The following is a 25,656-nucleotide window of genomic DNA, read 5'->3' as shown; positions in this document are numbered from 1 at the left end:
AATTAACATTAAACTGTATTGATGAAGACCTGAAACTAGTGATTAAGACCATAAACTTTATAAAAATGTTTACTAAAAGGTAATAAATCAAATGAAAAGTAGAGTCATTTCCCCATAGACTTCTGTAGAGAGGCTAAGACCCTCCCCTTCCGGAAGACCACCATGGGACTTTATTTCGGAAAAGAAAATGTACTGTAACGAATGGTAGGAGACAATGATTTGATACAGTTTGAATTGAGCTATGAATAACATATACAATTGTCAAATTAAAAAAGGTAAATTTGCAAGTCAAGAAAATCGGTTTGTCGCAAAACTGTTGAAGTATAAATAAGACTGAAAATACGTAATGAGAAAGACTACTTGCCCAAAGTTGCGTAATGCCACCTACACGTGATCTGCAGTAAAACTGCCCTGCACTGGCAGTTCCATTGTTTTCCTATTGGTAGAACGGTGCCGCCCAACTAGGCGAAGCACTACCCTTGGTGTCGCACACCGTTTGGAATTGCTGCAGAGTGCTGCACTCAAATTTCAACTTTGACCTCACTGGTGCTGACCTTTCATGGCACAACCAGAGACAGTTTAGAACCGAGACACCCCAACTCAGAGTAGCATCCTGTATCTGTGTCACGTGGGCTCTGCAACTGCCACGCCTCTAGCAGACTAGCAGCAGGTCCTGAGTGTATTGATTCCAATAGGAGAAGTGAACGTAAACAGATTATGTGCAATTCTGTCACCCCATAGTCACCAAAGTAAATATTGGAGCCATTTTTTTTCAAGCCAGATATCTCCAGAACATTCTGACACTAAAATAGCATTTTTCAGAAGGACACATCAGGAGAAAATTAACTTAGTTTGACCCCAGTTTCTGTCTCAGGACCAAACTCTCTAAGCTAACGTCAACTAATGTTCATGAACTCACTAACAAAACTAATCTCTGCGATGCAAATATGTCTTTTACCTGTGTAAATAACGTTAGCAAAAGAAAATCTTAATAAATTATACAAATATAACTTTTTATCTATCCACACAACGTTCACTAATACTACACTTTCAAATGAGGCTATGGCCCTTTAGAAGACCGGAAGTGTGTACCGTACTTGCTTGTTCTTTTGCTTCTCGGCTGATAAAAAGACATTAATCAAACACATCAGGTAAGATGTGTGTATTTCAGGCCTGTGTGTAGTAGGGATTTCTGACAAAACAGAGTAAATTGTAATTTCCCCACTGGGGATCAATAAACAATAAACAGTATAAATTATAACGTTATGTGTTGTGAAGGATAGCTAGCTAGAGAGCAGGCAATGTAAAAGTACATTATGCGAGACATGTAGTTCACTAAGCAGTTCCACACAAAACTTAGTAGTACTACAACAAACTGAATCTTCCTTGCAAAATTATTTTAAAATTTTAATTTCTTTTTTTTTTTTAACAAAATAAGGTCCCATGGGGTCCACCAGAAAGGGAGGGACTTTGCCCTAGACTGGGTAAACCCTGCCCGATCTGCCAGCGATTTGATTTTGCCCTGCAGCTCAGGCTGGAAACCTGTACGTTTATCTATCCTGCTTCCATTACAAATTTGTGGGAACCAAATCACAAACTGGCTTATCCACCTGGCGCGCTACCGGTGGGTTTAACATGATGAGAACCAAGCAACTTTTTGTTTACATTCAAGAAGGAAGCACAACACTCCATGGCTGCTACGTCACCCAGATCGTTGGTCTGATTGGTTGAAGGACTATCCAATTGCGTAGGTGAAGTTAGTCTGGTTATCACCAGACCAACTTCGCCTCTCTATACAAGCAGAATTCATTTTGGAGCTAGTGGAGTCGCCCTAGGGCTGCACCATATGAGGAAATGATCTAATTGCTTTTCTTTTGATTGATCTTGCAATTGCAATAGGATTCACGATATTGGAGGGAATGATCATTTTGGTATCACTCATTTTTATTGAAAAATATTAAAATCAAAAAAATAGCAAGGATTATTTTGTGATTTTTGAAAGAATCTGTACCAACAAAGATTTTTTTTAGTCTGTAGGACAGGATTTGTAGGCCGGGAAGTCTCTGCAGCACCACAATACTTCATTCAGAATGGTTTGACACATATTTAGCATTCAACAAAAATAGGTCCCCGCCTGCCATATGGCCCCCTTTTCCCTATCACATCGGCGGAAATGGGCTTCCATATCTCAGGTAAGTGGGGTCCAAGTTCTTGACGGGGTTCCAGGGGGTCGCCAGCAAAAAGGTAGAATCATGAACATCATTATAATTGCATCCAGAAGTTAGCGTACACAATGACAAAATTAATGACATGACTGAAAATCATTTCAGATGGGGTACCCTGGGACAAAATATTATCAAATGGGGCTCGTGGTCTTATTTGTGTCAGTTTTTATGAGTCTTTGATATGAACATTTTAGGAACCACTGCCATAACTTAGCTACAGCTGACTTTAAGGAAGAATTAACGGAATTAGAGGCCTTAACGTTACATGGTTAACGTTACAACCTACGAGCGTTAACAACGCTAACCACGACCGCATTTTGCTTCCTTCCAATCCCACCTGCTTGCACGTTGGGCTCTTCACATTATAAAGCCTGATTGCTGTTAGAAGCTAACGGTAGCTAGCTGATGCCGCTAAAATTAAAAAAGGTAGATTTGTCACTTCAGAGTGAATTAGCTAACTAGTCGACAGTACCCAAAACAGTTGTGTTAACTGATTAAAACAGAACGCCATAAGATCATATACATTTTTGATAAACTAGCCGCTGACTGCGTTATTAGCTCTCTAGCTAAGCTAACAACGATAGCTCGCTAACTTACGTTACAGCTGACAGGCCTGTGAGCCGCTAGCTAACTTGACGCAAGGCCCAACTAGCTACGGCAAGCTCTGAAAGTGGCTAATTCGGCGGTTAGTATTTGTTTTTCACGCCTATTCTTAATTTTGACAGGAACATTTGTATGTTAACCATTAAAGTTGTAGTTGTCAGATGCCGTAAATACATCTCTTACCTAGATAATGTTTTACCGGTCTCCGGAGCACACCGATGTCTCGTGTTCACTTTTCGCCGGGTGGATGTAGCCGCACGTCAAACCGCCAGACAGACCATATATGGTCAAACAGGGCGGTGAGAACGGATGTGCCCTCCCCTTCTCGCGGGACTGCAGCAAAATATCCATTTAGGCTACTCCTAAATTAAGCGCAGATTTAATTTATAAATCGGTAAAATAATGTAAGCATAGGCTTGGACTACTTAGACACGCTCGTATACAATATAATTAAATACAATTAAAGGCTTGTGATGGATAGTAGATTGGAGCTTTCACACCGCCGCGCAGTAGCTCGCCGCCTCCAGTTATTTGATTTCAATGAGGAAAAGGCCAAAGGCGGCAAGGGGAAAGCGGTGGTACGAAGCGGTTTCCGCCGCAGCCCACGTGAACGCGCTCCGATTATGCTCTGAATCATACTGGTAAGGTTTCTACATGTAGCCTACCTTTTTATGCATCATCATAAATATCCTATCTTACACAATTTCAATCATGCGCTCATTCAAATATGACATTTTGTTGTTGTGGTTCTGGGGGTCTATTATAAGCAACCTTATTGCAAAAACAGGTTCAGGACTCAATGCTACTTTCTATATGATGAAAAACACTGTGCTAAAAGGTTGTACAAACACAATTGTAGAAAGAGAAAGATTGAAAGACCCTAAACCCCCTTGCTTATGCTAGATGGCTGAATTATGTCATGTTCCATCTAAAACTAGAAAAGTAAATTTACTCTATAACCAAAGATACTCTAAACTAGTGCCCTATATTTAGAGAGTGTGGCCAACTAGGGAATCGAATGTTCTGAGCATACCGTTCTGTGATTGGTTCCGAGGTGGTCACGTGTTTCATTCATTTGATTCCCATTGATATAGTACAGGGAATAGTGGAAACATTTAATAAATGATTTTAAAAAATGGCATAAATCACTGAAAAAATGCTCAACTGTTATGCGTTTGGTTGCAATGAAAGACGCAGCAAAAGATTTGGGCAAAAAGTATGGGAGCTGTTCATTATTATGTGAGGTAAATGTCAATTTCTCTCTTCAATATGATAACAAATTATATAGGACAAATATAGTAATACCATCGTTAATGTGTACATTGCTGAAAAAAGTTCTAACACTGCTTTAGAAATGAATGAAGTTTGAAGTTAGCCTTATGCTAGTGTTAGCTTTTTCGCTAGCACTCCATGTACCTAAATGCTTGTGATCTTGCCACAGTCATAGCTACAGCTTTTGGTCTCGACTGAGTCCAGGTGTCTTTATTATCTTCATAATAATATTGGAGGAAAAGTGAAACACAGCTTGGACGGGGATGTTGTTTGGCTTTTCACAAGTTTAAGCAGCTATGCCGATGTTTGCTAACGTTAGCGCAACAGCGTTAGCCTAGCCTGCTAGGTAGCTAAATATTACAACTGCCTTCGGAGTTTCCTATATCTGCATCCACGTTGTCAACATAAGACATGTGGCGTTAGTGCTCCTTTTTTACCATAATTTTATTGAATGAAAAGCTTCGCTCCTACGAGATAGGTGGGTTTTTGTTACGTTACACACAAAGCTAGCTATAGTTAGCCTGTATGCTAGCGGACATTAGAAAGGTAAACACTGCTCAGAGACTTAGGCGTCGTGATCACTCACTACAATGTGTACAATTAGAGGCCCATTTACGATATAGAAGGTAAATATAGACTGGAATATTTCCGTGATGGCTTTTTACGCACTGTAGAGTCATCTGACATTGGTATCCAATATGGCGCCCATGATTTGAGTTGGCCGCATTCTCCAAATATAGGGCACTACTCTAAACCTGTGTTTCTACCCCTAGGGGTACTTTGGAGTACTGCTATTATTACATGAGATTATTTTAATGCATAATTCCTAAAATAATTATGGTAGGGTAATAAATTAATTTAGTAATATATTCTGAACATTTAAAGTTTAGGGGAGCATTTAAGTGTTTTTTCAGTTACAAGTTGTTGTTTAGTCTAAACATGCACTGCGTTGTACCTTTTTATATAGGCCTTTTTTTTTTTTACAAAAAATATTTTGCACTGTTCAGGGGGTATTTTATAGTATAAAATAATTATAATATTTCAAAGGGGGTATATTATTGAAAACCAAGTTTTATAACCATTGCTCTAAACCGTCTCTTCCCTTATATACTGTCTATGTCTCTTCCCCCAAACTTAATCCCAACCGCCTTGCCTAAATAAACCATAGACAGTATGAAATAAACCTAACCAGAGGAAGCAGCGAGTGCTAGCCTTTTATATATCAATGGTGCTAGCCTATGGAGCTAGATTTGTGTCTTTATTACATGAGAGAAAGTAAATGATCTGAGAGAAAAAAAAACTACTGATAGCAAAAAAGCATTTTATGAGAGAAAAACAAAAAATACTGATAGCAAAAAAGCATTTTATGAGAGAAAAACAAATATTTGAGAGAAAAAGTTTTCATACCAATAGCAAAAAATAATAATATATGAGACTAAAAAAAGTTTTGAGAGAAAGTATTTTTTCATACAACATAAAAAAATATAAAAAAAATCTCTCTCAAAATACTTTTTCAAACTCTCAAATATATATTTTTTGCTATCAGTGTGAAAACATTTTCTCAAAAAAAAAAAATGTGTTTCTCTCAAAACGTTTTTCTTCTCGTTCTCAAGACCTAAGTCTTTGCTCTCGATGCAATGTCTTGCTCTCGTGTCAGGATTTTGCTCTCGCTGTGAAAATAATGTCATGGGCGGGCCACGTTCCTATTGGCCAGTCGGGTGAGCACCGTCTTGTCTTGGGAGTCGAACTGAATCATTACACCATTGTCGATTCAACGGCCATGGATTAGTGATGATCATGCACAATTTATCTGGAGGGTGGCGGTAGTGCGCTAAGTTAGTCCGCATCCGCTGTTAAACAAGCAACTGAAGAAGAGTAGAAGAACGGCCATAGATGCGCTTGCCTTAGTTGAGTGTGGAGACTCCAATGTTTGGGTAAGATGATGACACACACAACTCAATGGGTAGCTGGCTGGGCAAGTTCAGCATCACTGAAGATTAAATCACGTTAAATAGGCTATCCTAAATATAAGCTAGTTTGCCATTACTGATGTGTTTGTCAGATTGACATGGACAAAGAATAGCACTCATATTCATGAATGTGTATTATATTATTAGCATGCTAATCGCTAGTACAGCTAATCGCTAATTAGCCATCATGCTAGGTAAACTTGCAAACTCACCTGGTCTTTACTATTTGTTAAATCAAATGCCAATTGAATATGTTGATTTAGATAGTTTCACTCCTTATTTAATGAGTAGTGAGCTAGCTCGTTTCTACCTTTGCACTTGCTAGCCTCAAAGCACCTGAAGAGTAACTGCTTGTTCATCATATACAACCTCAGTTTTACTCCATGGACTCAGAATAAACTATTTTGTTTTAAGGGCAATATGATACTGTCTACTTCATAGACTTCAAAGACAATGCAATCAATTCATTAGAAACACCTGTGGGTCCTCAAAATGGCAGTTCTGGGACTAAATGGTACCCATAAATACAGGAAATATACATGTTTGTGTAAAATAAAAAGTTACTGTCATTGTAATGTGCATTCTTGCTTCTTTTTATTTCCAGCATGGAAAATCACTGCAGTGACCGCACACAACCTCCGGTAAGTAATTGCAAAGTTTATTTCAGTGCTGTTGCCACACAATATGTTTTTGAGGTGTCCTTACATGCAGAATCCCTTTCAGTCTTATGGCTAAGAAACCGAGAATGTGCAACACCTTTTTACCAGAAACCTGCCTGGTTTCATTCATCAGCCCAACTCCATAAATTACAGGGCAGGCCAGTAGAATTAGTTTTTTTATGTTGGAGGAAGACCTGTCTTTTAAGTTTCATGTTGAGAATTACTCACCAAGAGGAATGAATGGAATAATATTTATATTTAAAAAATAGTGTTGGGGAAAGAAAAAGCGGAATCAATTTGTGGCCCTTTATGTTGATTCTTTGGTGCTGCGCCACACATTGGTCTATGGATGGAGAAAACATTGTAGTTAGGTTAATGATGGGTTGGATGGGGTGATGTTCAAATAATATGTTACAGTGGATATAAGCAAATTGCACATTTCTTATCAATGGTTGCCTGTTCCAGAGATAATATCCAATCTGATAATTTTAAGGTACAACATAGTGGTGTTTGGAATCATCGATGGCTTTTCCCGGAAGGTACAGTTGGCTTTACAATTTTTAAATTGAACTACTGGTTTACATTTTTAGTTTTGCTTGGAATCTAACATTTTTAATTCCTATCCTCAATCAGGTTTTGTACCTCAATGCGGCTGGGAATAATAAGGCAGAGACTGGTTTGAGGTTTTTCATGGAGAGTGTGCAGAAACATGGATGGCCATCAAGGTAAGTAAGGACCTTCTCCCTCCTTCCAGTTTCAAATAGTATTTCTTTCAAATTAATCTCACAATGCTCTCTGTCATTCAGAGTACGCGGTGACCAAGGCGTAGAAAATGTGGAGATAGCAAGATCCATGTTCACTGTGCGAGGAACAGGTCGTGGCAGCTTTATAGCTGGGAAAAGTGTGCACAACCAAAGGTGAAGATGGTCTATGTTATTACTTTCCTCTCAATCCAGGGTTCACATTGTATCCTACCTACAGTGAGCTACATCCATCCCAACAATTAGCTTGATTATGTTTGACACCTGATAGTAACCTGATTGCAAGTCCCCCAAACTACGGGGGTATTACATATACATCCTAGGGGGAGCCTTGTCTGTTTTTTTTCAGGCATGAAGAACTGCTCTACAGATATCGTTTGAGAGGTATTACCTGAAGTAGACTGATATCTAGCGGAATAGACAAGAAGCCACAGGCACCAAAGCTGATACTAGTCCAGACTACCGTTTTGACAAAAGCATTACTTCTGCCCTTGGCATCGATTGACTAATCATTACAATTGATGCCGCTGTTTATTAAACTTCAGAGTGGAAAAGACACTTTCCCTTACACTAGACCAACCGTCAGTCAATTGGATTCTAACTTTTGTAGCCAGGCTAATATAATTTTGTAAATACTAGTATTTTTTTTCTCAGTGCAATTGACCACTTTACCATGTAACAAATTTGCAGAGTGGAATGACTATGGAGAGATGTGTGAAACGCTGTAACATCTCAGTACTACAACATGCTTCACACCTTGGAGGAAGAGGGGTTTGTAGACCTCTCAAATGTTGTTCACCTCTTCTGTCTTGGGTACGTTTTCATTCCACGTCTACAAGCAGACCTTCAAAACTTTGTAGAGACATGGAATTGTCACCCCTTGAGGACCGAAGCAAACCTGACCCCTAATCAGCTTTGGAGAATTGGGAGGATGCAAGTACCGTTGCAAGAGCCAGATCTGTCTGAGGTTTGTCCCAAACATTGCAGCATGCAATACATTAGTTTTAAAGTGGGTTATATGTACATAAAGGATCTAGATAACTACGACCTAACATAGTATGAATATTCAATCTCACAGTACATTAGAAGAAAATTGTTATAATAGTATTTTGTTTGACTTTTCATTCATTTTCTATTACAGATCGAACACTTGCATGACCAGGAAGCTTGTGGTGCTGATCCAGAACATGGAGTCATAGTACCAGAAACTGCATGCCCCTTGTCAGCTGAGGCTATTGCGGCCTTACAAGATATTAACTCCACTGCAGAGTCCTCTTCTCTTGGGCGGGATATCTATATGCATGCTCTTCAATTGGTCTCATTCCTTTTGTAAGTGCTGGATAAGCAGTTTACAAAACGTAGCATTTGTTTCTGTCGTATTATTTAACACAATTTGACTTCTTTGGATTTAAAGTTTGTTGTAAGCCTACATCAGCTGGGCTTTTTGAAGCATGACACTTAAATTAAATCAATCATACAGGAGCTATCATTACCTAACAGGACAGTTTTGCTGGCATTACTGATTGAAGATGTGGCCGCTAACATCACCTAAATTCTTGTCACCCTTTGTCTCTCTCTTCATCTTCCATCCATCTCCAAGGATGCAGCAAAGTTGGTGATGACGGTGATGTGGGGTTCCAACAACTACAAGAGGACCTAAGGGCCATATCCACACAGCAACTCCTTACACAAGCAACAATGGGATAAAGCAGTCTCCGTGTAAGAGACCTCCAATGCCTGCTCTATAGTGATAGGGTAATGGTGGCCATAATATGAAAAATTGTCAGAATGTTCAGTTTGTGTTAACTGTTTCTAGGACATGTTGAATCAACTGTATGATCTTTTGTAAGGATCTCTTTCTCCGCACTAGCATGTCAATCAGCTGTGCAAGGAGGCTCCAGCCCACAAGTGTTTTTTTTGTGACACATTCTGGTAATAAACTGATAGTTGGTGATCTTACCCACTGTGTGCATTATTACTTTTATTGTTATTACTATAATATTGCACATAGCCTATTATGGACACAATGTATGAAGAATAATATTTACCAACCATCCAGCATTTGCACTGTCGACAACAAATAAAGCTAAAAAGCATTACTTTTTCTATTTAGAATAGGGCTGAGCTCTTATGCTGTATGTACTATTGCAGTAACTGAACCGCTACAAGATGGCAGGACAAGTTAGCAGGTTGACCTTGACGCGTCAATCAGGAATTATTGTGTCTGTTTAGTTATTGCAATAGCACACAAATCCATGTAATTGAATGGCACCACACCTAGAAATCATGTATTACCTTTTATCAATAGCCAATACAAATAGCCTACTCAATCAAAACTTGAGGGGAATGCAGTTTCAATTGATTAACTGGTGCAAATAGCCTATTACCCCATGTATTAACTTAATTCTCCATTGACCCACCTGCTCACAACGGACGTCTCAGTCAGGGTTTCTGAGGTACAGTTTAGAATTAGTTTACGTAAATGTATATAAAAGTATTGTGTTAATCATTTAATAGACTAGTTCATTTCAGTATATTCAGAAAAGCTGAATATAGAAATTAAAGATTTATTTCAAGATCACACATGCCGTTGGCAAAAATTACTGAAAAAACCTTAACGCTTATCTGTGGAAAATTAGGATATATCCATTATGCATGGTAAATGGTGAACATGGAAAGTAGTAACGCAAGCATAAGGAATAAATCTGAAAGAAAGTATTGTCATATATTGTATTCTTTAGTCAGAATGATGGACTCCTTCCCTCCAGAAAACACAAGGATGGCCAGTGGTCCAAACAGTTTATTATATACATATTTATCCATTTTCCTATTAAGAGATATGTATGGTAAGAGAAGTATGGTTTTACAGACAAAGGCAAAAATGTGTAGTAACATTGTGGTTTATAGTCCTTGAAAACAGAAAATGTCCTTTTACATGAATTTCTGAGGACAACTATAATGATCTTTAAAATCTATCAAAAGACCATAAGTCTAGGAATAATAAAAGACTTCCCAATCGAACAGAAGCATATCTGGATGCTAATACATTGAACTGTAAATCACCAAGAATACATAGATTTCAAAAAATCCTCATGGTGTGATGTTTTGATGATGTGATGGTGATTTTTTTCTCTTGTTAGTTAACATTGGAGAATCAAAGTTTAAAAAAAAAAAAAGCATTGTGGGTGTCTTAAAAAAACAAGACAACGAAAAACACAATAGATTAACCCTCACATACTGATCATGTTCTTTCTCTGCCCCAATTCACATCAAATTCCCCATCAGTCATTAATTAATAGTTGATTAATTAACTCTGCTAGAATATAAATAATACAGTAACATGCTTTAATGGTGATTTTTGAATTTTTGTTATGAATACAGGTCAAAGTCTCTCTTATTTACATGGAGTCTGGCTCTAAAAGTCCACCGAGCAGATATGTGTTTGTACAGCTCTCAATGTTAAAATTGGTCAAATTGGACCCTGAACAGTATGTAAAGGTTAAGACCATGCTATGCAAATTCACAACTCCCTGTGGAATCTGGCCATATTCGAGTATATAACGTTTGATGCATCATGAATTTACTGTCATACTTGCCTTCCTGTCAAAGACAAAATCGGGAATGTCAGAGTAGCTGCGTCTGACTGAGAGACCATACTCTCTCATCCTCCTACACAGGGTGGATCTTGAAATGCCATGAGCATTAGCCAGAGTGGTCAAAGGTAGGTTGGTGCTTAAAAGACTTTCAATAACATCCCTACCGATACTCAATCTAGGTTGCCCCACACTTCCATTCCACTCGACTACAGCTACATTGTCAACTAAAGGGGTGACAGGACTGTTGGAAAGCAGAGCCTTGATCACCTCATTGAGCTGCTCAAAGCCAACTATAACACATTGAGGAATATCCATATAAGCTGCCCCTGCCCGTAAAAACTGCAGTTCCTGACAGGTGATGAAGTGAAGATATTCGAAATCAATGGGCTCCCGACTGATTACAGCAGCCAGTCTATCCCTGGCCCTTATTAATAGCTGCAACCTAATTGATACCTGTAAGAGGGAAAATAGAAGAAAAAAAAAAAAATCAACCAGGAGATGAAGTGCAGATAGGCTACAGATAATTCAACATTTGGGTAAAGAGGGCCTCGTACCTGAACTTTAGGAAGGTGTTGCACATTCTCGGTTTCTTAGCCATAAGACTGAAAGGGATTCTGCATGTAAGGACACCTCAAAAACATATTGTGTGGCAACAGCACTGAAATAAACTTTGCAATTACTTACCGGAGGTTGTGTGCGGTCACTGCAGTGATTTTCCATGCTGGAAATAAAAAGAAGCAAGAATGCACATTACAATGACAGTAACTTTTTATTTTACACAAACATGTACATTTCCTGTATTTATGGGTACCATTTAGTCCCAGAACTGCCATTTTGAGGACCCACAGGTGTTTCTAATGAATTGATTGCATTGTCTTTGAAGTCTATGAAGTAGACAGTATCATATTGCCCTTAAAACAAAATAGTTTATTCTGAGTCCATGGAGTAAAACTGAGGTTGTATATGATGAACAAGCAGTTACTCTTCAGGTGCTTTGAGGCTAGCAAGTGCAAAGGTAGAAACGAGCTAGCTCACTACTCATTAAATAAGGAGTGAAACTATCTAAATCAACATATTCAATTGGCATTTGATTTAACAAATAGTAAAGACCAGGTGAGTTTGCAAGTTTACCTAGCATGATGGCTAATTAGCGATTAGCTGTACTAGCGATTAGCATGCTAATAATATAATACACATTCATGAATATGAGTGCTATTCTTTGTCCATGTCAATCTGACAAACACATCAGTAATGGCAAACTAGCTTATATTTAGGATAGCCTATTTAACGTGATTTAATCTTCAGTGATGCTGAACTTGCCCAGCCAGCTACCCATTGAGTTGTGTGTGTCATCATCTTACCCAAACATTGGAGTCTCCACACTCAACTAAGGCAAAGCGCATCTATGCCGTTCTTCTACTCTTCTTCAGTTGCTTGTTTAACAGCGGATGCGGACTAACTTAGCGCACTACCGCCACCCTCCAGATAAATTGTGCATGATCATCACTAATCCATGGCCGTTGAATCGACAATGGTGTAATGATTCAGTTCGACTCCCAAGACAAGACGGTGCTCACCCGACTGGCCAATAGGAACGTGGCCCCGCCCATGACATTATTTTCACAGCGAGAGCAAAATCCTGACACGAGAGCAAGACATTGCATCGAGAGCAAAGACTTAGGTCTTGAGAACGAGAAGAAAAACGTTTTGAGAGAAACATTTTTTTTTTTTTGAGAGAAAATGTTTTCACACTGATAGCAAAAATATATATTTGAGAGTTTGAAAAAGTATTTTGAGAGATTTTTTATATTTTTTATGTTGTATGAAAAAAATACTTTCTCTCAAAACTTTTTTAGTCTCATATATTATATTTTTTGCTATTGGTATGAAAACTTTTTCTCTCAAATATTTGTTTTTCTCTCATAAAATGCTTTTTTGCTATCAGTATTTTTTGTTTTTCTCTCATAAAATGCTTTTTTGCTATCAGTAGTTTTTTTTTCTCTCAGATCATTTACTTTCTCTCATGTAATAAAGACACAAATCTAGCTCCATACTAGCCAGCCCATCAGAGGAAGCGTAGGGCGGGTCATGTCCGGCCTCCGGTTACAGTAGGTTGCGGCATGCACCTTAAACGTTGGTTTATAGCCCGCCAATTACACAAAAGAAGAAGAAAAACCCAGGTCCCTTCCCTGATGCTGCAGACCGTCAGTGATGATGAGGGCAAAACCGAAGTGAGAGAGACGCTATTCCACGCTGTGTGTGTGTGGCACTGAATTTTTGAGGAAGTCAAGAAACGGAAGAAAATGGAGGACATGTGTATGGCTATGCTTCACGGATTTTTTACTGTTTCAACGGTGAAAGAAATGGGATCTATAAGCCTTCAAGTCAGTGTTCGTGAAGATGGATCGCGGAGCGACATATCAGCACTGAAACAACGATGCTAGCTTGCTATAGCTCGCTCTTTGATGTTTGTTTCTTCGACACATAACGTTACTGTTGCGGTTATAATTTCAGATACAGCTATCAAAACTTTTGATTCCTCTTGCTTCGATTTTTGTGTTAATGGAAAACGTTAATTCGAGTAAGTTCAGCAGGTGACAGCGTCTTGCTACATTAGTTAGCTGACTTTAGATGTAGGGGTTATGCTAGACTGTTACATAGTATGACAGTAACCGACATAATCAGCTCGGTTAGTTACAAAGCTGTTACGCTGCAATAAACGCCACTGGTGTTAAGCCATTTGTACATTCTTTTTGTTCATAACGTTACTAAAAGGAATAGTTCATACCTGCAGTTTTACAATTTGCGCATCTTCAATTATGAGGTAACGTTAACGTAACGGTCAACTATAATCTTTGCTTGATAGAAACTTCAGGAAAGAGACGCTATTAGACATTTCAGGCAATTTTATGTCTGTGTCAGCAAATCAATTTCCCCTAACAAAGGTGCTTTTCTGGCTAGAATGTGTTAAGTTAGGGCAGGAGAGTTGACACATGATCTGTAGGTAGTTAACGTTTTTTTTGTTTGTTTTGTTTTTACAAAACAGCCTCATCAAGCGTAGCTCATAACTACCAGATATGCGTCTTTCGTCTTTTTTGGCCGTGTTCAGGCCTGCTTTACCCCTCATCCTCGGGCTGTCTCTGGGATGTAGTCTGAGCCTTTTGATGGTGTCTTGGACACAAGGGGATACCGATTACTCCTGTGGGGATGAACTGGGCAATGGGAGGCTTTTCATGGGTAGAGCAGATGCCCAGAGAGACTCAAGGGATGAAGCTGCAGATGAAGACGTCCAGCCACGTATCGTGCCCTATCACAAGGACCCAAACAAGCCTCACAAGAAAGTCCTCAGGTGAGTGCGGAAGTCATGTAGAAGGGTTTTTCTGCAAGAAAATCTCAACACATTTAAAGACAAATTTGTTATAAAAGCACCACACCACATTACTTTTATATATCCCACAACATAATTTGAATGTAGAGGATTTATATTTGTTCATTTCCTATTTAATAAGCTTACATTTGAAGCTTACATTTGAATCTCCCCTTCAATAATCTAAGTGCACTCAGTATAGGTGGCCGATAGATTAGAGATTACAGTCAAATCTCTTTGTACAGACATAAAGCAGCTCAGATGTGGAGACCAGACATTTTGATCCAGATATCCATAAGATTTCATCCTCTTTTTGACTGGAAATCTAACTTCTTGCTAATTTGTCTTTACTTCACCTCTCCAGAACTCGTTACATTCACACTGAACTGGGCATCCGAGAACGTCTGCTGGTGGGTGTACTGACCTCCCGGGCCACCCTCAACACGCTGGCCGTGGCGGTGAACCGCACTGTTGCCCATCGCTTCCATCGCACCTTTTTCTTCACAGGCCTGCGCAGCCCTAAGGTGCCTCACGGCATGACCGTGGTTGCTCACGGCGACGACCGCCCAGTGTGGCTGATGTACGAGACGGTTCGTCACCTCCATCAGCACTACGGCTCTGACTATGACTGGTTCCTCTTAGCCCAGGATGACACTTACATGCAAGCGGATCGTCTGTCAGAGCTGGTGGGCCACCTCAGTGCAGGTCAGGACCTCTACATGGGCAGGGCGGAGGAGTTTATTGGTGGAGAAGAGAAGGCACGCTACTGCCACGGAGGCTATGGCTACCTGCTGTCACGCAGTCTGCTGGCCCGTCTGCAGCCCCACCTTGACACCTGCCGTAATGACATCCTCAGTGTGAGGCCTGATGAGTGGCTGGGCCGCTGCATTATTGACTACCTGGGTCTCAGTTGCGTGGAGGTGCACCAGGTAAAAAAACACAGACTAATGCATTGGACACAAATTATAAAAGAGAAGAGTAGTTTTATCATTTTAATACACATTTGACAGTTTTACTGGCAGATTATCCAAACTAACATTTCCTGTCTTTGTCAATGTTTGTGTGGCTCGCAGGAGATGACCTATCGTTACTTTGAGCTCGGAAAAAACGCAGATCCAGAGCGCGAAGATAGCATACCGTTTAAAAATGCCTTCACAGTCCATCCTATATCAGAACCAAATCTCATGTACCGCCTACACAAACGCTTCAGCCAGATAGAGCTGGAATGGACTTACCTACAGATACAGCAGCTGCAGGTTTGTAATACTTAACACTGCTTTCTATCAACTAGAAACAACTAGACATTGTTATCTGATGGGACAGTATCAGTGGGCTGCTCTTTTGATGAGTTCTGTGTGAATGTATACTCTTTGTTCTCCTCTTCAACACACCTACTTTTGAGCCAAGGCAGAAATTCCTGACTAATACAATATTTCAAAAACGTCAGAAAAGCCAAGACAAGGGATTGGGTGTTTTTGCTAGGGCATGAACTGTTGCATTCCAGTATCATAATCTTTGTGTATACAATCTGCCCGCAAAGCATTAATATGTAATTAAAGTAGCTGCTAATGATAGTTCATTAGCTCTGTGTCGACTTAACTTTAAACATACGTTACACCACAGAGCCATTACATAAGTCATAAAGGCAAATGTTTACACGCTAGACAGTGTGTTCCTTTTCAGCTTTGATTTTTAAATTCAACATATCTTTGTGTGTACTCATCAGGTGCAGATCAACAACCTGAGTGACCTGACGCCAGAGGGGAAGGCTGGAGTCACATGGCCCATCGGAATCAACCCTCCCTTCAAACCAAGATCCCGTTTTGAGGTTATAAACTGGGAGTACTTCACCGAAGAGCATATTTACTCATGCATTGACAGCTCGCCCAAGTGTGAGATGAGAGGGGCTGACCGTGCGGATGTAAACGCAGTTCTGGAGATTGCAGTGGGGCGTCTGAATGAACGCTACCAGCCCCAGCTACGCTTCCGCAAGAGGCGTCTACTTAACGGTTACAGGCGCTTTGATCCCACGCGTGGTATGGAGTATATGCTGGACCTTGCGCTGGAGGTGTACACCCAGAAAGGCCACAGTCAAGTCATTGCCAAACGGGTTAACTTATTGCGACCTCTTAGTGCGGTTGAGATTATCCCCATGCCCTATGTGACAGAGGCAACACGGGTGCAGGTCATCCTACCTGTCACTGCCCAGGACCAGGACTATGTTGGTAACTTCCTCGACATGTATGTGATGAACACGTTGGACACCCATGACAATGTTTTACTCACGTTCCTGTTCATCTATGATCCCTTTGATGCACAGCGAGTCAGCCAGACCGATGTGTTTGCTGGCATTAAGGCCATGATCGGGGAGGTGGAGAAGCGCTACGGAGACGTGAAGATCCCCTGGATCAGCGTGAAGACGGAGGTGCCCTCGCAGGTCAAGCTGATGGACATCATCTCTAAGAAGCACCCGGTGGACACGCTGTTTTTCCTGGCCGGCGTGTGGACCGAGGTCAATGCTGACTTCCTGAACCGCTGCAGAATGAACGCCATCAGCAACTGGCAGGTGTTCTTCCCCATCCACTTCCAAGAGTACAGTCCTGCTGTCATGTACCGCGACCAGCAGCCCTCCGCTGCCTCCTCCTCTTTTGCTTCGGAGTCGCTGCGAGACGGCCACTTTGACCGCCACGTCTTCGACGAGGCTTGCTTTTACAACGCGGACTACATGACCGCGCGGACCAAGATGGCTGCTGACATCTTGGACAACGAGGAGCTGCTGGAAAGCATGGACGTGTACGACATATTTGTCCGTTACTCGGGTCTACATGTGTTCAGAGCTGTAGAGCCGGCGCTGATCCAGAAATACGTGCGGCGAGCGTGCAACCCCCGATTCAGCGAGGATATCTACCACCGCTGTGTCCTCAGCAACCTGGAGGGTCTGGGGTCACGCTCACATCTAGCTATGGCTCTTTTTGAACAAGAGCAGGCCAACAGCACCTAGAGGCCTGCTCGTGCCTCAAATACTGCCAGGACTAATGAATACTCACACAGAATAAAGTGAACTATAATATAGTACTTTTGTGATCCATACACTGAAATTCTTGCCCTTGTATTTGGCAGAAAGAGGTCCGGATCAGCTTAAGAACAGCATCAGCTTGCTCATGGACACTATGACAGAGTAAATGTGTGCTGAAGCATACATTCTTCCAGCTGAAAATCTCTTTGCTCAGTAGTTCTGAGTACTAATGACTTAGGAGTCTGTTAACTGTGACTCTGTCATGTCTAGACCAATTTTGAGTCATGGAGGTGTCAGATTGCGGACTACTGTTTATATTGCTGCCATTGACTTATTCTTTCAGGACCCAAACAACCATATTTATACTCCAATTTTAAAATTTAAATAAAAGAAGGTTGTGTCTTGAAATAAATGAAAAAAGAAAAAACTTGAGCCATAAGTCTTCCTTAGTGAAGATGTTTAAAGTGATACTGGAAACAAGCTGAAGCCGCTGGCTGCCTTTTTTCTTTTTTTAAGAGGTATTAAAGAATGATATTTCTGTTCAGAGTTGTTTCTTCATTCATATTGTTCTGAGTCTTAACATGTTTGTTTCAGTCTCATTAGACAGAGAGACAACTGTTTATAGGATCTGCAATGCAGCATGCTTGAACAGCCCCTCCTTGAGGTATCTGTTATCTGCTTGGCGGAGCTGAAGAAAAGGCAATATGGCAGGAATCTTGCGGCCAGTAGTGATGGCGTGCTCATATTCAGAGCAATATAATGTAGCCTTTCTGGTTTGCCTAAAAGTTGTATTGCAGCGCCTGGAGGCATTGGACAGTTTGTTCCAAAGCAGCCTGCTCCGCCTTGTCTCCCCACATTAAGTCAGTAAATCTCCACCCCGGCCCGGGCCTCCCTGGGTTTGGGCGAGTATTCCGTACACAGATGTCTTTAGGGAGAGAAGTGAACCCAGTGCCCAGAGGGGGGGTCGTACGTAGCCAAGGTCTGCCCCTGGTGTGGGTGGGTAACCTTCGCAGCTAGATGGTTGAACTAGCTGAATGGCTTACTTCACACAGCCTCCTTTCCCTCCTCCTCTTCTCTAAAGGGGTGTGACGACCGCACTGAGGCCCCTTAACCTCCCCCACCCACCAAACTTCTCCATGTGAGGGTTGTCGGGAGAATAGTGGAGCAGCAGAGTAAAATAGGCTCTTTCTGAGGTGGTCTGCAGTCAACATTACACCAACGCTGCAATACGCTGTGGAAACGGCCTCCACCTGCTTCCTTGTGGTGAGGTCAGTGAACAATAAAATGCCTGTCTGCCACCTTCTGAGAAACTCCTTGCTTGTGCAGGAAATTTAACTCACTAAAAATGTACACTGTACTGATGCAGAGTATTTAAGTGTTCTTTTAGTGACAGGGTAATTTAGCAGGGCTGCACAACTATTTGCATAATCGGATACTGCCTTATAAGATCCCACCCCTAATGGCATCGATTTGCAATATAGAAAAAAACAACAACCTTCATTTGATGTCATTTAAGGAGTGCTGCTGTGGTAAGATGTGGATGTCAAAGGCTGCGTTTGAGTCATTTTGGCCTTCACGTGTTTGAGTATAATAACATCATTTTTTAAATCAGTTTTATCATTTACCATAATTACAGAGTCCGGTAGTTTAGACCGGCCAGGGATATGTTGTTTTGATGGCAGGGGTAAAAGCACAGCTGTCTGCAGAACTGGAATACCAGTATATGTCCTCATATCAAGTCAGCTCATACTGTGATGAATTAGCACACAGCATGAACTATATAATATCTACCGTACACTGAAAGTTGAAAAGGTTGATAGATTTAACCTTTTACTTATAGAAAATTACAAAACTAATAATTATGCGTTGTGCCTTGACTTGACATATGATGTGATAGGTATACTTTACTGTATAAAGTTTGTAAAAGAAAATAGCTAGAACTGGTTCCAAATGAAATAATCTGCATATACCCTCCAGATCTTTAGTAGGGAATAGTTTAGGAAAACACTTCTGTTCTTTTTAAATTGAACAAAAGTGCATTAAGACCCCAAAACTCCACCACAACAGGCAGCTAAACAACCCTCTGCTTTAAAGCTGCTGTTGACAAGGCCGAGTAATAGTAGAAGTAAAATGAAAGGATGTCTCCATTAATTATGCTATTGCATTTTTAATCCAGAACTGTATGTATCAAACACTAACTAAACACTGTTTTGTGTATCTCCACATGGTGAATGAGGAGAAACACACCTGGGTGTCAGATGCAAAACGTGTAATACACGTTCCTTTGTGGATTACTCATCAAATATAAATGTGTGATCCCTGCAGCAGAACATGCAGCGTTATGTATGAAGTCATATTACGTATAAAATAAATAGCTAAATGTTTCCTGACGAATTTTGTCCCCTTTTTTAGTTCGGTCTCATGACTTCATTGATTCAAAATTCAACCCAGTTCACTTTGTGATAAACTTTACAAAAAGTAACTTTTCTAACCTTTAGATGTGGAAACAAGAGGCACTTCAACTGCCTAATATCTCACTTAATCCCAATTACATTTACTGTACATGTACTAGTACTGTCAACTGATTAAAAAATGTAATCAAGTTAATCAGTCATGGGCTATTATTAATCACGATTAATTGCAAATTTAAAATACGAGGATTTGCTTGTAAATGTGCAGTGTTAAAGTGCTATCACTGATTCTTAGATATTATTTCTACAGATGCTGAATCTCGTTAATCTAGCATTGCTAAACCAGATATAAACCAGCCTTATTTTTATATAGTTTGTCTTGGTGTGGAGCAATGGCAGAAACATCACATATTAAAGGATCAGTTCTCCAGCTTGTAGCTTTAGGAATAGAGTATGAAACTTGTTTTCTTTTAATAAAATATCAAAAAAGCATCCCGACATTAATTTGAAATGGTATTTTTGAAGCATATTACCACCCTGTCACACATTTAGATGTAATGTAGGTTTAAGAGGCTCAGTTTAATACATTTTTTTATATGTAAATCGTTGCAGCAAAGCACCTAAAACAATCTTATATCATTTACCTTTAGAGGTTAAGTAAAGTTTCTCTTGTATGCACAAAAAGTGCCTCCACGTTGATGTGTAAAAAGGTGAAAAAAAGACACTTAAGATATCATGGCATTTACAAACTTTGGCAAGCGCTTCTTTATTTACATCCAGACTGTCTCGCAATGTCACAGCTTTTTTTTTTTTCCCTTTTTTTTAGTTAAATGTAATCACCAAACAAGTTTGCTCTTTACAGATATACAGTGTTGTGTATACTAGTATCTCCCTGTTGGTGACGCTCGGACAACAGTGTAAACAGAGAGAAAGAGCAGTACCCACTCTTCACAAACACATGCAGGGAGTGGGACAAACATGTCAACAGTATGTCAGGGTTTAGTAACAGGAGACACAGTAGTCGTGTTAACTTTTTCATATATTCTGATACTGTGGTGCTCAAAGCTGAGGTTACCCAGGAGTTGCAGCTTCTAGTTTCCTCCACAAGAGGGTGCAAGTGAATAAGTGACTGTATGACAACAATGTGAATGCCCTGGCCATACAAAGACAAATCACTCCGGGTCAGACACAGGACTAAAATACTACCAATGACTACCATTTCTCCTCTAATGAGTGCAGTTAATATAACTTAGTCCTAGCAACAAAAACACAAATTAGAAAAATCACACCTACAGTTAGTTGCTGGTAGGGCATATCATTTTTGGCAAAAAGGTTTCCAGAAGGCATTTCAACAAAAGTCTTTTGCTCGTCACACAGACTGCTATGCCAGCTTTTTATATTTACACATACTATCTTAACAGATGGAGTATTAATGTCCATGGAGCATGCATAGGTCATCGTGAAAGCATCCAATCTCTTTTTGTGTATGCTGGGATAATGAAGAGGTCTCACCCATGACGAGAAGAGAGTCCCGACAAAAGAATGACAGCACAGTTCAAAGAAACCCAGAAAAGGTTTGAGCTCAGACTGCCGTGAGAGGAAAAAAAAATCTTCCATCTGACATAACAACATATACATACAAGTCAAGTGTCATTAAAAAAAGTGTAAAAGGAGATCTGTACAGATTATATCATGTGTTACAGCTACTGAGATTGAAAGCGAGGGAGGTCTTTCTTTGTTGCAGCTTCTAGCTCCCACGATAGTTACGGGATAGACCTAAAATAAATCACCCCAACCCAAGATAGTACACAGAGGAACACTAACATTCCTGCCCTACTAATTCAAAACTCATGGAGCTCCCATAATGCACCATGTTACTCAGCCCCCCTCCCCAAATCCCCCCGAAACAAACACAAATAGTCTGTCGTATACTGTACAGTTGGCCCTCTTAAGGGAAAACATATTCACATAAAAAGTTTTTTCTTCTTCATGTAACATAAAAAGTATAGAAATGGACAAACTCCTTCTCCAGACCTGGGCTTAAGTGTTCATTACAATAACTTTTTTTTTCATTTTAGAGTTTGTTTATAACTACCTGAGGCCTAATTGGCTACAAAAGGCAAACATTTGAGAGTAAATCCTCTCTCAAACTACCCAGATGGTTCAGATTCTTTTACGAACACCGTACAAGGAGACGTTTTGCAATTTCTGTTAAACCCAGGTGAAGATTTTTGCCCACTTCTATTTCAGTGATCATGTTTCTCATCTTCTTGTTGCAACCTTTGGTAACACCTTCAGGACATTAACTGGCAAAATACTACACAAGGAAGAGGCATTGAGCGACTTCTGACAAAACAGATCAAGTCCCAACATGTAGAGGCATATTTGTCATTTTGCTGATTAAGTAAAGAAAAAGGTACAATTTTGTTGATCAAATGTTGTTTCTCCTTCATTAAAACACTATTTGTGCTGTGATAATACTTAAGTTAACTTACCGAATACTGTTGTTGGAATTACTGCAAAAATAAAACATGACTAAAATGAGCAACATGGCAGTCTGAAAATGAGACACATTGGAGGTTTTCCAATTGACTCACTCAAACCTGACAATGAATGAAATCCACACCTCAGGTTTATAGATAGAATTGATTCCCTGCAACCCAATGTGTCACACTGTAATCTCGACTTTGCTGGTGTAGTTAATCAAAAACACTCTCCTAATGAGAACAAACAAAAGCACACACACAGTCACACTTACAATCAAACAATAAAGCCATTTCAGAAAGAGTTGGAAAACATAAAATATGAAGACTCATCCGGAGCGCTGTGAGGATTGACTGTGACGACGAGTAACATCCCGTACCTTTCTGTCAGACACAGCAGCAAACGCTTTTCTCGAGAATCTAAAAAAACGCAGCGGTGCGTGAGCTGCCGCTTTAGAGTTTGTGATGTGTTTGCAAAAGCAGAGAGTAGTGACAAAGAGGAGGTTTGTTTTTTTATTTTTTTTAGATTTTGTTTCGTGAGTCTGAGGATGATTGTGGTCCGAGGGGACTTGACTTCTGAGGGTGCAGCTGAACACATGCTGTTAATGATGATGTCATCACAGTCCTGCAAAAAACAGAACAAATATGCAGTGGACGCATATCTGCATCGAGATCTGGGCTTCCATACGCTGCTGTCATGAGAAAACCTCCTCCTCTAATTTCCCTTTAATTAATAAAACTTTGGAAAAACTTCTGAATTTGTATTTTCTTTTATCACTAAGACAAAAGTTTTTTTTTTTTTTTTTTTTTTTTTTAAAGTAACTGACATTTTTAGAGGTATTAGGTTTCACCAGACTACAGCGACGGCCTTACACACATCCAAACACACGCAGCTCTGAAATCAGATGCAGAGATTCAGGAGGGCCTTGGTGGTTTAGGTGTTGCGGACAGCTAAGGCCTGTTCCAGCTCCTGTCTCCTCTGCTGGATCTGTTGAGGATTGAAGAGAAGAAGAAATATGTCATGTAAGCTTCTAGAGGCAGAGCTAAGAAGTTGCTGTAAAGTGAGTGTAAAAGATAATTCCTCACCTTGCAGTAGAAATAGCGGCTGACCGCCTCCTGGGACCAAGGCTCGTGGTAAAACGCTGCCCTCCTCTCCTCTTCAGGGTTCCCCACCACGTCTGTCATTAACTACAGCCAATGAGAAGGACATCATTAATGATAGGACTTATTAATAACCAGTGTTAATATTATATGTGACAAGAAGTATTCAGATCTTTTACCTAAGTAAACGCAGCATACCACAGGGGAAAATTACTCCACTACAAGTAAAAGTCTTTCAAAATCTAATTTAAACAACATACAATGTGTCGTTTTCTGCCGCTGTTAGGGGTCTCTCCCATGGATGTATTAAGGTCTCGCCATCAAATAAATAACGAAAGACAACATTTTTGATAACGTCGTGAAGTAGCTTGGGATCATGGGAGTTGTTTTTATTGCCAACCACAATTACTGTTAAAAATGTAGACGTGACTCAGGCAGAAAGAATGTTCACAGAGTTACAGACAAGCTAATGTATTACAGTTCTGTTCATGCTACGCTAAGTAACGTTTATTCATGTTATGTCATACTAATCAAACAGAAGCAGTGTTTCCTACATAATTAGTTAGATAAGATTCTGTATACATGTGCTGGTAGCTAACTGGTTAGTGAGCAAGCTAGAGTTAGCCTGGTAGCAGTTACCATACTTCATGGAGCTGGCGTTGGTTGCTTTGTAACGTTAGCTTGTAAAGTAATTTGCAAACGGCAAACTAATGAACAATTTACTAGCTACATCAGCCCTGGGAGGAATTAGTTGACGGTATCCACTAAAGACAGTATTTTGCTACATTGGCTAGCAATACGTCCACGTTAGCAAGCAAGCCGAAAGTTAGAGTAAACTAGCTAGATTGGTTAAAGGTTATATGATTGACGCCATTGACAGGCGACCAAATGTCCTTAAATAACATTTTATTTCTCTAAGTTTGAACATTGTGGGAAACATTTGGGATAATGTAAGTACACAACTCAACAAAACATAGTCGTTTTTAGACATTTTAATGCGGAAATGCTTCATATAAGAGATTTAAATAGAAGCACAGAAGTAAAAGGCAGCAGAATGGTTTGTCAGTGGGAATTTATCTTATTATGTAAGCATTACTGTGTGAGCAGCATTTTATGTTGTAGGTGGTGAAAATGTAGATAAGTCTAACTATTTTCGGGTAGTTAAATCTACATTAATTAACAATTAATCCATAATGCATAATTTTTCACAAACTGAAAACATATTTTGTATACGAAACCATGATATTCAAAATGACTAATAACTACAGCTGTCAGACCCTTTGCATTTTATAATCTACCCCAATATCTTGAACATATTTCCAAATAAAGGCAGCATGTTGTTTCAATGGAACTTTAAGTTACGAAAAGAGCGACATAAATATCGAACCTTAAGGTCTCGGCTCTGGGATTTAAGCCAGTCCTGGATGTAGCCCTTGGGATCTCTGGAGAAACTGAGCATGAAGTCCCTCTGGATCTTCAGCTGGTTGATGGACTCGATGGTCTCATGGATCTGAAAGAGGAGCAGTTACATACTATAGTTCAAGAACTAAAACAACTACAGCTGAATAATCTATGTATCCTGATAAAAATATCCAAATACGACAAAATCTAGTAAAAATGATTATGTATCAGGTCTTTGAACTAAAATCTTAAAACTTTTCACAAATAGGAAATACAGAGTTCCTCCTGAAAATGTTGGGTTCATACAGATGTAAACATCAGAAAAACATCAGATGAAAGGTGAGTAAACTGCTGAACGTAGAGTCTCCAAACCTGCCCATAATATCGACTGCATTCTGAGATGCTGGTGATCTCACCTTGTTGTCGAGTGAGGCGATCTCCTGCTGGTTGGCGGTGGAGAGGAGGAAGCTGCTCATCTGACCCTTCAGGGGGTCTTCCACCTCCACGTCGATGTCGTAGCAGGCCGTCTTCTTCTGGTCGTTGGGATCCACGCTGACAGAAAGCAAACGGTAATTTATGCAGAAGAAAATCATTACAGAACCTAGAGAGAGCGAGACCTTTCAACAAATCCTTAAAAGCAAGTCATGGTGCCTGCAATATTACTGAATCAATGTTCCCTAATTAGATGGGTCTTTTCTTTTTTCCTTTTCTTTTGTAAAGTGAATAATAACACAACTCAGTAATAGTACATCTTTGTTTACAAACCTACAAAAAACATTAATTTGGTTTTG

General features: G+C 40.0%; 3 protein-coding genes and 2 long non-coding RNA genes across 20 annotated transcripts in view; 2 read left to right on the top strand and 3 right to left on the bottom strand.

The window, feature by feature from the left end:
- abcf2b (ATP-binding cassette, sub-family F (GCN20), member 2b) overlaps window positions 1-3,119 on the bottom strand; it is a 10,043-nt gene extending 6,924 nt beyond the window's left edge. The window contains exon 1 of the mRNA XM_028569640.1: window positions 3,012-3,119. The gene's annotated coding sequence lies outside the window, so the exon portion shown is untranslated. The remainder of the gene's footprint in view (window positions 1-3,011) is intronic.
- chpf2 (chondroitin polymerizing factor 2) lies at window positions 2,161-18,011 on the top strand. Of its 4 annotated transcripts, none has more exons than XM_028569638.1 (5): window positions 2,161-2,192; window positions 14,196-14,435; window positions 14,818-15,382; window positions 15,527-15,709; window positions 16,180-18,011. In XM_028569638.1, exons 2-5 carry the CDS (start codon window positions 14,251-14,253, stop codon window positions 17,452-17,454), a joined length of 2,208 nt encoding a protein of 735 aa, XP_028425439.1. In that variant the 5' UTR covers window positions 2,161-2,192; window positions 14,196-14,250; the 3' UTR covers window positions 17,455-18,011. The 4 variants fall into 4 exon arrangements, with proteins under 4 accessions (XP_028425439.1, XP_028425438.1, XP_028425436.1 ...); XM_028569637.1 differs by lacking the exon at window positions 2,161-2,192 and adding an exon at window positions 2,224-2,244; XM_028569635.1 differs by lacking the exon at window positions 2,161-2,192 and adding an exon at window positions 3,155-3,469.
- Window positions 5,808-9,449, top strand: LOC114549371 (uncharacterized). Of its 5 annotated transcripts, none has more exons than XR_003691539.1 (7): window positions 5,808-6,034; window positions 6,675-6,711; window positions 7,223-7,268; window positions 7,363-7,454; window positions 7,536-8,457; window positions 8,632-8,819; window positions 9,091-9,449. It is a non-coding gene; the product is annotated as an uncharacterized LOC114549371 (long non-coding RNA). The 5 variants fall into 5 exon arrangements; XR_003691541.1 differs by having other exon boundaries at window positions 6,675-7,268; window positions 7,536-7,646; window positions 8,333-8,457; XR_003691538.1 differs by having other exon boundaries at window positions 6,675-7,268; window positions 7,536-7,646; window positions 8,181-8,457.
- Window positions 11,025-12,481, bottom strand: LOC114549372 (uncharacterized). The gene is made up of 4 exons (XR_003691542.1): window positions 12,448-12,481; window positions 11,771-11,807; window positions 11,641-11,688; window positions 11,025-11,539 (listed from the first exon to the last, which is right to left on the bottom strand). It is a non-coding gene; the product is annotated as an uncharacterized LOC114549372 (long non-coding RNA).
- Window positions 18,012-20,616: 2,605 nt separating the features above from the next.
- smarcd3b (SWI/SNF related BAF chromatin remodeling complex subunit D3b) overlaps window positions 20,617-25,656 on the bottom strand; it is a 36,633-nt gene continuing 31,593 nt past the window's right edge. For all 9 annotated transcript variants that reach the window (XM_028569169.1, XM_028569173.1, XM_028569165.1 and 6 more), the window contains 4 exons: window positions 25,282-25,417; window positions 24,852-24,974; window positions 23,450-23,551; window positions 20,617-23,351 (listed from right to left, as the gene is read on the bottom strand). In XM_028569169.1, the coding sequence (XP_028424970.1) occupies window positions 23,298-23,351; window positions 23,450-23,551; window positions 24,852-24,974; window positions 25,282-25,417 (415 nt within the window). In that variant the 3' untranslated portion in view covers window positions 20,617-23,297. The remainder of the gene's footprint in view (window positions 23,352-23,449; window positions 23,552-24,851; window positions 24,975-25,281; window positions 25,418-25,656) is intronic.

Source organism: Perca flavescens, chromosome 22 (genome assembly GCF_004354835.1).
Source record: "Perca flavescens isolate YP-PL-M2 chromosome 22, PFLA_1.0, whole genome shotgun sequence".
Classification (NCBI taxonomy): domain Eukaryota; kingdom Metazoa; phylum Chordata; class Actinopteri; order Perciformes; family Percidae; genus Perca; species Perca flavescens.
Note: the sequence above shows the minus strand (reverse complement) of the source record. Positions and strands in the feature narration are given on the sequence as shown.

What these genes read in the sequence shown, in the direction of transcription:
- chpf2 (XM_028569635.1), top strand. Translation starts at nt 3,369, where the DNA reads ATGAGGAAAAGGCCAAAGGCGGCAAGGGGAAAGCGGTGGTACGAAGCG. An exon ending in TTATGCTCTGAATCATACTG is followed by an intron (nt 3,470 to 14,195) that starts GTAAGGTTTCTA and finishes GGCCGTGTTCAG; the next exon opens with GCCTGCTTTACCCCTCATCC. An exon ending in GTTGCGTGGAGGTGCACCAG is followed by an intron (nt 15,383 to 15,526) that starts GTAAAAAAACAC and finishes TGTGGCTCGCAG; the next exon opens with GAGATGACCTATCGTTACTT.